The sequence below is a fragment of the Adiantum capillus-veneris genome, chromosome 17 (genome assembly GCF_014529385.1).
Source record: "Adiantum capillus-veneris isolate H3 chromosome 17, ASM1452938v2, whole genome shotgun sequence".
Classification (NCBI taxonomy): Eukaryota; Viridiplantae; Streptophyta; class Polypodiopsida; order Polypodiales; family Pteridaceae; genus Adiantum; species Adiantum capillus-veneris.
Genome location: NC_140947.1, coordinates 99,533,105 through 99,542,974, shown reverse-complemented (window position 1 = coordinate 99,542,974; position 9,870 = coordinate 99,533,105). Strand labels below are relative to the sequence as shown.

At 43.8% G+C, this 9,870-nt stretch overlaps 1 protein-coding gene across 1 annotated transcript; it reads left to right on the top strand.

Annotated features, from left to right (window-relative positions):
- Positions 1-1,274: 1,274 nt before the first annotated feature.
- LOC147437772 (alpha,alpha-trehalose-phosphate synthase [UDP-forming] 5-like) lies at positions 1,275-5,961 on the top strand. The gene is made up of 4 exons (XM_086487245.1): positions 1,275-2,278; positions 2,391-4,575; positions 4,656-4,929; positions 5,166-5,961. Exons 2-4 carry the CDS (start codon positions 2,597-2,599, stop codon positions 5,484-5,486), a joined length of 2,574 nt encoding a protein of 857 aa, XP_086343371.1. The 5' UTR covers positions 1,275-2,278; positions 2,391-2,596; the 3' UTR covers positions 5,487-5,961.
- The last annotated feature ends 3,909 nt before the right edge of the window (positions 5,962-9,870 follow it).

Below are 9,870 nucleotides of genomic sequence, written 5' to 3'. Positions count from 1 at the left end.
CACACACACACACTCTCTCTCTCTCTCAAAGTGGGAGGTAACTATTTGTTTCTCCAACTGCACCTCTTGCCAGTGGTGCAATTAGTGGAGGGTAAATTGAACACAACCCCCCCCCTCCCCCCGACCCTCGTCACTATATGGCATGGCTCCAGCCAGGGGGGATCTATGGTGGGAAAGAGAAGCAGAAATCACAATAGAATGTCGGTCGTCCGTCGATTCGGTGAACTAGGGGGTGAACTCAGGGCAAAAATGGCGCCCCGAGTTCACTCCAGGTCCACCCCCTTGGTTCACCCGTCTCGCGGTGTGTGAGTCGCACTCGGGACATCTCGGTTGCCACACAAATGCCCTACCACTATGCTAGCGCGCGTCGCTGCCCATGTTGACATGGCACATGATCACACCCGAGTTCACCCACCCCTAGTTCACCCACAGTTCATTGCATGATCCGATGACTACGATTAAAGCCGCTTCGTCCCCCCAAATTTGGGCCCTAGATCCCCTCTAAACGAGAGCCGAGCCATATAGTGACGAGGCCCAACCCCCACCAAAAAAAATAAAAAAAATGAAAAAAATTAAACACACCTTGGGACCATGGGTTGCCTCAGTCGGCTGACCAGGAGACAGTAAAATTTGAACGAGAGACTAAAATTTGGTCATGTGGAACGTGGTGTCGATTGTGGAGTCTCGCACGCAATGCAAAGCCAGATACTTTATAAAAGTATCTTATTAGCATTGACGAGCTATTTCATTCTCTCCTGTTGTGGATTGCGGTGGCTGCCCGGCACGTCTCACACCGGGACAGATGTGGACCCTCTCTCTAATGAGAGAGAGAGATGAGAGAGAGGAAAGGATAGACTAGTGATAAGAGAATGAACCTTCTAGCCTAGGAAGAGGCGATTGATCAGCGAGTTGGGTCCTGACTCCCGAGCGAGCGAGAAGATTACAGATAGACTAGCTAGGGACGAGGGACCTTATTAGAAGATGGTGAACACTGTTGGTGTACGACAGCGCCTGGGTGGGAGGGAGGGAGAGAGAGAGAGAGAGAGAGAGCGAGTAAGTTTGATGGGTGCCCACAAAGGGTGTGCGCGTCCTGTCGATGCGAACTTGATGGAGAGAGAAACCTGCCCACATGGTTTCTGTGTGATGTACCTAGAAATGAGCATAAGGTTCTCCATACTTTATACATTCTTCTGTTTTGGATAGATATCTCGATAGGGTGGTCTCATCGATATCCTCTAGGATCCAGGTGGCAGAGAGAGAGGGGTAGAAAGAGAGAGGATGTTTGTGTGTGTGTGAGAGAGAGAGAGAGAGAGAGGGGGGGGGGGAGACTCGAGAGGGGAGAGAGACACACACACACACGCACGAAGTTCGCACACTACTTCCAAGTTCCATCTCTGGCAAGAGTTCTTCTCTGTGTGGAGGGCAAATGGCTTTATGTGATCAATGAGGAAAAACCTAGAAACGGCACTTTTCTTTACATCACTTTCTCTGGTTGATATCCTGATGGCACTCAAGATGGAATGAGCATAAAAGCACCACACTCCACCCCCCTCTGTCGACCCAGAAACAGTGGAAAGATGTGTTCTCATCAGAAAGCTAGGTTGAACTTTCCCCTGCTTTTCACTGCAGGGAAAAGCGCGTGCTATGTGCGTGTTTGAGAGAGAGAGAGAGAGAGAGAGAGAGAGAAGAGAGAGCTGTGTGTGCGCAAAGGGGGCTTTAAATATCTGCATTAAATATCCACCTCTTTCAATTGGCTTCCAGTAAAGGATATGGATGAGTGCTGTTTTTAAGCATACGAAAGGCAGGCACTGAGAATGATGGGTTGAGCAAAAGGAGCTCATCAAGAAGAGACACCTTAAGGGATTAGACCACTCTCACAATCACAGACACACATACACACGCACACACACCACCCTTGCTTATTTATGCACACCTTACCTTTATACAGAGCCACAAGTGCATCCTTATTCACCAAATATTTGAGGGGTGACATGGTTGGTTTCTCCTCTGGTATGATGAGTCCCTCTTCTGCTGAGGGAGATCCTCTAGTTCTTCCAGAGTACTCTGGCGATGCAGAGTCCTCAAGAATGCTGACTTTGTGTGCTTCTCAAGGCAGTGGAGATGGCGGTCCGTAGCTGTTCAAAATTGTTATCGGCAACTAGACAAAGCCGACGTGGGTGCTTCCTTCAGGTGCTGATATGGTGCTCTTCCAACCTGGACTGTTGAACGACGCACCATAGTGGCCATTTCTTTAGCCGGCACATGCGTTCTCATAGAGGTGCAAGCTTGTATTGAAACCGTCTTTTACTTGGGTGTGATCCATCATGGAGAACTGTGGTGTGTCTACATGTTCTCATATATTGGCTTCAACTTGATCTGTGCATTTACAGAGCTTGAGTGTTACACCAATTTCGGGTTCATCATCAACATACTCTGATTTAGCCAGACATAGCTGCTTTGCTTCAACAGCTTATAAGTTGACAAGATGCAAAAACAGAATCATGGCTGTCTGTAAATAGCAATGTGCTCGTGTCTTTCGCTAAAATTGCTAGAAACACTGCAGTTGGTTTAAGCTTTGGCAGCAGAGTAGGTAAAGATGTCTTCAAGAAGCTATTCTAACCTCTTGGAGCTCACATCAGATTTTCCAGTTGTATTACCGCGTTCAACAAGGCGGCTGCCCAGAGTGATGACTGAGCCTGGCATATTGTCAGAGGTACGGGATGATGATAATGCTACTAGTGTGACCTCGGAATCTGCATCCTCTATGTCACAAGGGGACCGGTGCATCATTGCTGCGAATATCCTGCCTTTGATTGGAGAAAAGAAACCTGAGGGTTGGGTGTTTTCATTTGATACGGATTCTCTCCTTTTGCAGCTCAAAGATGGGCTTCCACAGGATATGGAGGTTTTGTATGTTGGCTCCCTTAAAGTTGATATAGAACCCAGTGAGCAAGAAGATGTGGCCTCTCATCTGCTAGAAAATTACAAATGTGTTCCAGTCTTTTTATCAGTGGAACTTAGAAACCGGTTTTACCATGGATTTTGCAAGCAGCAGCTATGGCCCCTCTTTCATTACATGCTTCCCCTCACTCCCGACCATGGTGGTAGGTTCGACCGCTCTCAGTGGCAAGCTTATGTCTCTGTCAACAAGAGCTTTTCTGCCAAAGTGATGCAGGTCATCAATCCAGATGACGATTACGTATGGGTGCATGATTACCATCTCATGCTCCTACCAACTTTTCTTAGAAAGAAGTGGAGCCGTGTGAAGCTGGGTTTCTTCCTTCACAGCCCATTTCCTTCATCAGAGATCTACAGAACACTTCCTGTTCGTGACGAAATGCTGCGGGCTTTGTTGAATGCAGATGTGATTGGGTTTCATACCTTTGATTATGCACGGCACTTCCTCTCATGCTGCAGACGAATTCTTGGGCTGGAATATGAATCTAAAAGGGGTTACATTGGTTTGGAGTATTATGGCCGTACCGTAAGCATTAAGATAATGCCTGTTGGCATACACATGGGCAAGTTGCAAGAGCATCTTGGTCTTCCAGAGACACAGAGAAAGGTAATCAAGCTGAATGAGCAATTTCAAGGGAAAGCAGTACTATTAGGAGTGGATGATATGGATATATTTAAAGGGATAGGCCTAAAGCTTCTGGCTATGGAGCAGCTTCTGAAAGACCATCCCGAACTGAGGGGGAAAGTAACAATGGTGCAGATAGCTAATCCTGCTAGGAGTTATGGAAGGGATGTATTGGAAGTGCAGGCAGAGGCCTACGAGATGGTGGAGAGGATAAATCGCCAATATGGGGGTCCAGGCTATGAGCCTGTTGTGCTTATTGGTAGACATGTTCCGCTTTCAGAGAGGATTGCCTATTACACAGTTGCGGAGTGCTGTGTTGTTACAGCTGTAAGAGATGGCATGAATCTGATACCTTACGAGTACATTGTGTGCAGACAGGGCTGCACATATCCAGATGATAGTATAAATTCTAGTCCTAGGAAGAGCATGCTGATAGTATCAGAGTTTATAGGCTGCTCACCCTCTCTTAGCGGAGCTGTAAGGGTGAATCCATGGAATGTCGACAGTTTGGCTGATGCTTTAAACATGTCTATCACAATACCAGAATCTGAGAAGCAGATGCGGCACGAAAAACATTATCGCTATGTCAGCACTCATGATGTTGCCTACTGGGCACAGAGTTTCATGGGGGACTTGGAAAGGACTTGCAGGGATCATGCCCGGCGTCGCTCTTGGGGCATTGGATTTGGGCTCAGCTTTAGAGTGATGGCATTGGACCCCAATTTTAGGAAGCTTTCACCAGAGCATATAGCTTCAGCGTATAGAAGAACATCACGCAGGGCTGTTATCTTAGACTATGATGGCACCATGATGCCACAAACATCAGTAGACAAAACACCAAGTTCTGCTGTGCTACATACATTGGATGTGTTATGCAGTGATCCTAAGAATGTTGTTTTTATTGTGAGTGGGAGGGGACGCTGGATTTTGAGTGACTGGTTTTCATCATGCAAACAACTAGGCTTAGCAGCAGAGCATGGCTATTTCTACAGGTAGGTGCTAACCTTATTATTTCATCGAGATGTCCGGTTTTCTTGCTTCATTTCTTTTCGGATGTGTGAATGTGGCATAGGTGGCATGGGGATGCAGAGTGGGAAACAAGCATACCTCCAGCTGATTTTAGCTGGAAGGATGTTGCGGAGCCGGTGATGCAATTATACACAGAAACCACAGATGGGTCGTATATAGAGACGAAGGAAAGTGCTCTGGTCTGGCATCATCAAGAAGCAGATCTTGACTTTGGGTCTTGGCAAGCGAAAGAGCTTCTGGATCATTTGGAAAGTGTTCTGGCCAATGAACCCGTCACTGTTAAGAGTGGCCAGTACATTGTCGAAGTGAAACCTCAGGTACTTGAGCCCTCTATGTCTATCTGTGCTTTCTCAGTTGAGTTGGGTCGGTACCGGGTGATTGTTCCTTCAAATGGTGATAGTTTCCTAGGTTGGATTGTCTTTTATGCCCTTTCAATATGTATACTGGGTCTATACAGAACAAAGGTCCAGCATGATTTTGTTTTAGAGAGAAGTGCCCATGATGAAGGGGTTTTTGCAGGTGCTAATTTTGTGCAGTTTTTATTTTCGCTCAGGGAGTTAGCAAAGGCGTGATAGCCGAGAAATTGTTGTCGTCAATGGTCTCACAAGGTGTGCCACCAGATTTTGTACTATGCTGTGGAGATGACAGATCTGATGAAGACATGTTTGAGAGTATTGCGAATGCAATGGCTGAGCCACCACAATCCCCTATGGCCGAAGTTTTTGCATGCACAGTGGGTCGCAAACCTAGCAAAGCGAAGTATTACCTCGATGACACTGGGGAGGTTATCAAAATGCTAGAAAATTTGGCTTCTGTCACCAGGCCTACCACCCGCATCATAGGGCACGTTTCTTTTGAAAGTTCTCTCCCATGATACCATTCAATCATGTTCACAATTGTTTATATTAGTGATTACGAGGGGTGAGGCAGAGGCCATTGAAGCTTGTGATGACAACAAGGTGTGTCCTTCCTAGCTCAAGGCTTATGCTTGTGTAAATAACACTTAGTTTTGAGATATGTTCAGCATATGCATAGAGTTTAGAAAAGATATGAGTTTCTGACACATGCTGTGTCGTGATTTGTCAATTTTTTAGTGGGTTAGTGATCTTGTGTACACAGCCCCATAGCCAGATCAATCACAACATCTCAGCCAACTTCCCTTGCTTATTTGCTAGGAGTGTACAAACAAAAATCCAAGCTTCCTATAGATGTACTCATGGTGCTCCTCGATAGTTCATATGGGAATCAAAGTTGCCCATTTATGTAGATACATATAACCTCTTGTTGCGAAGGCTGCGAAGACATTGGACAGCTGGTTTGAAAATGAAAAGGCAGTTCTTTTGTCTGGATTTTTTTGTTATTTCATGGCTTGTACATTGATGTTAACAAAGATGCATTTGTTAAAGAAGCATTTACGCGATGCTATGAATTTTGGTAGTCTGCTGACCATTTTCCCCAATGAAGCCAGTTCACTCAATTATGTTTACTTCTCATTTATTTAGTGACCAGTCTAGTCATTACTTAGACTTTTGTATTGATGTATGGCTGTGTTTGTGAGAGCACATATTCATACCCAGTTCTACACCCATTCTTGAGCAATGATGATAGCAATGGTGACGGTAGCGATTGCATGAAGTTAATACTTTGCATTTTGAGGTTGATGGTTTTATAGTCTGGAGTCTGTAACTTGCCTTGTGAATTCTTGTAGGTATGCCTATGTGTATATGCAGCCCTTGTTATGTATGTAGGATGAGACCTTGCAGACCTTTTTGGAGGAGGCTATGTGTATATGCAGACCTTTTTATGTCAGAGATCTCAAGTGGGTAGTGTTCAATCTGACGGTAGGCTACTTTCTGGTGTGGCTTGTTGATAAGATGAGGCTGAGGACCTCGGTGCATTTGTTCAAAGTCTGCTTTTGTTTGGTTATGCCTGTGATCGGATAACGTGAAGAGAGGGACATCAAACAATTAGTTGGCAGTCATCTATTTGGACCTTGAGGTCTTGACCATGCATTATGGAGGTGTCGGATGAGGCCTCCCTCCATATATGGTTCGAATGCAACCATGGTCCATACTGGCAGTAGCTTTGTTGCTTATTTTTTGGAGTACATAAAGCCCTATACTAAGCCATAGAATTCTTGGGAGCAACTGTGTATCATTGGATAAAATGTGTCAATTAGTGCCACAGGGCAAGCTAATGATTTCCAAACTTTTTTTCAATATTTTCTTGGAAGAGGGCATAAATTAAGCATTGCCTTATGTATATGTAGGCCATGTGAGATGGCATTTGTTTTCCTATCTCTATAAAGAGGGACATTAGTGGGTCACACCACACTCTTTCTTATCCTTCTATGTAGGCAATTGTGACTTTTCACGTTGATGTTGACATTGACAATTGACACTGATGGGGGTGGAAATCGGGCAAGACTCCACAAGACAATGCAAAGCCAAGTAAAAGCACCCTCAAAATGTTATTTGACAGCACCATGCCACAATTCATTTGCCAAAACAACAGCATAGCTCATGGTTGCGGTGCCGATGAGAGCAATGTTATTGAAAGATTATGTCGGGGGATGCACATGACGCTGGTGCCTTGTAATCCTTACACAAGGGATTGTAAAGAAACATACCTATCTAGTAACAATGGAATTAGAGGCATTGATAGTTCTCTCTTTTGCTCGAACTGACGTGGTTATTCTTGGGTTAGTGCTTCCTTCTCGTGCAAGATCTTTGGTTGTGAGAGATTTCTATCAAGAACAATAACGGCCATCCTTCTCAAATGCAGTGTCTAATTCTCATTTAAGTCTATATTTCAAAACTTCCTATAAAAGTGAATGCATTTTCTTTCTTATACTACTCCTACCCAAATCACTCGAGTTACACATGAATATGACACATCAAGATGGCGCACACATGAGCTTTTACACAATGCCATATATCTTATTTGCATTTTTTCAAAACAAGGTTAACTTTGTCAAGTTCCCTTATCATCATGTCATGCCCTAGAGTGCTTGATTGGAGGTTATCCTCAAAACAAGTAAAGGCCAATATGAGTTGTTTCACATAAAATCCATGATCAAATATCATAGCAAGGATTGTTAAGAGCATCCAAATGTGCTAGGTGGTGCTCTCTAAATATGTATACCAACTATGTGGTGCTCTTAATGAGGCACCAAATGTCCTAGATAAGCTTCCCATGATATGATCTACTAGGGTGTCTTAAAACAACCAATTCCAATAACCTCTTGGCTTTTCCAAAATTTTAAGAACCTTCAACATGGTGAGATCTATGCATGCAACAACTTGTTGTCTAGTACTATAAGTTCTTGGTGAAATTCTTGGTTTATTGCATTGCACGATTAGTAGCTAAGTGAGCATTCATCTTTTCATTGCAGGGCTACAATGCAACCTAACAAGGAGAATATGAGTTTAACCAAGGTAAACAATCAAAGCCCTTGGTTACCATAAACGTAAATTATGCCAACAATGAATATTCAAACGTCACTAATGGATACAAGTACATTAGTTAAAAGGGGTATCCTACACTTTAGATCTCCATCTTATCTACATTGACATTAGCTTAAGGCATTAAACAAAAGGATGATATCGACACCTACATCTGATACTTTGACATAAACATGAAGCCTCATTGAACCACAATATGAGAGGAAGCACACATCTATTCTATATAACATATTCTACAACATCTTCATGGATCTTTAACTACTATAACATTGAGTGAGAAAATTCTTTGATGTTACCCCATTAGGAGACAACGGGTGTTAATCAAACTAAATAAGTTATTAGAGATGAAAAAGGCGAAACAAGTGATGATTCTCTCAAGATAAGGTTTTTTTTCATGTTGATCCTACATGGAAAAAATTTAGAAATTTTAACAAAGAAAAGTAGCTACCAATGAAGTGGAACTAGAGTGCTTGGTTAGCTGCATTTTGTATTGAATTGAAGTTAAACCAACAAAAATTAAAAAGAGCATGTCCAAAATTTTCCTCGGCTTTTAGAGAGAGAGAGAGAGAGAGCGCGTGCTTTCGTTTTTTCACAGCATGTTACCTTGTTTTTGACTTGGTACCATATCTAGTATGTTGTGATCATGATACCCTGATTGTAAAACATGGACATCGTAAAAGAACCATAAAAAGGGTTAGAATTTATATCAATTGATGATCCAAACCATTTGCAATATGATTTTTCTTATCATACGTTGTTCTCTTTTTGAATTTGGACAAAACAAGAAGACATGTAAGTTTCCTTGCATGGCATTGAACTCCGACCTACGGGTCCAAACACCAATAACTTGAACTCCAATACAAGGGTCCAAATTAATTATGAGGAGCAGTGCTTGGCCCTCTCTGCCACTCACAAGCCTCTCTTTGGCTGAAGCTAGTGGTGACACATGTCATTTGACTAGAAATCTGACGTCGAGGCCACTGCGGCCGCCGCCACGTGTGCCATGTCGATCTCCTCTGTCAAATCTTTATTACCATAATCTCTATCCAGCTTGACTTTATCCTTGTCTTCATGTGAGTTCCTGCTTTTGCCTTTGGCTTCAAACTCTCGAGCCAAACAAAGCGTCGAGTCACATTCATGACAGTTGTGATCGTACCTCGTGGTACCCAAGGCAGCTAAATGAGTACTGGTACTGCCATCTTTGTCCAACTAACCTTTGCCGTTGTTCTCTAGAAAACTCCTCCATTTGCTTTTGACTTCACAAACTCGAGCCAAACAATTGTCGGGTTTCTTGAGAACTGTGTCGGTGCATAGGCCGCTAAATGGATGGTTGACGATCCATTATCCATAGCTTTTGGTCGGTTTTGGTCGGTTTTGATCGATGTCGTCGGGCGTGCTCGAGCAAGGGGAAGCCATTTGGAAGCTGGAAGAACTTGAATTCCAAGAAACCGTCTCGCACTCCAAGGGTGGCCGCACGAACCCCAAGTTGCAAAAAGGATCTCCAAACTGTCCCTCTTAAGCTCTAGACTTTGTTCGCTTTTCCGTCTCCCAAGCCACTTTGGGAAACTTCCTCCCTTCAACTCCAAATTCCCGCCTTTTTGTTCTCCCAACCCGATCCACGGAGCTTTGCCCAAAATTTTGAGCTTCAAATGCTCTCGAACTGCTCTTGTTGTCCCTCTCTAGAGCTCCGAGTTTTGCTTCTCCCATGCCGCTCCACAACATCTGTAAATTGGGCACAAAGACACACCTTCCCAATCTATCGTTGCATATCAAAACGAAAGAGAAGCGCGGTCG

Excerpts from the sequence above, each read along its gene's own strand:
- LOC147437772 (XM_086487245.1), top strand. The coding sequence starts at position 2,597 with ATGTCTTCAAGAAGCTATTCTAACCTCTTGGAGCTCACATCAGATTTT. Across the intron at positions 4,576-4,655 it reads GAGCATGGCTATTTCTACAG|GTGGCATGGGGATGCAGAGT; the intron begins GTAGGTGCTAAC and ends AATGTGGCATAG. Across the intron at positions 4,930-5,165 it reads TTGTCGAAGTGAAACCTCAG|GGAGTTAGCAAAGGCGTGAT; the intron begins GTACTTGAGCCC and ends ATTTTCGCTCAG.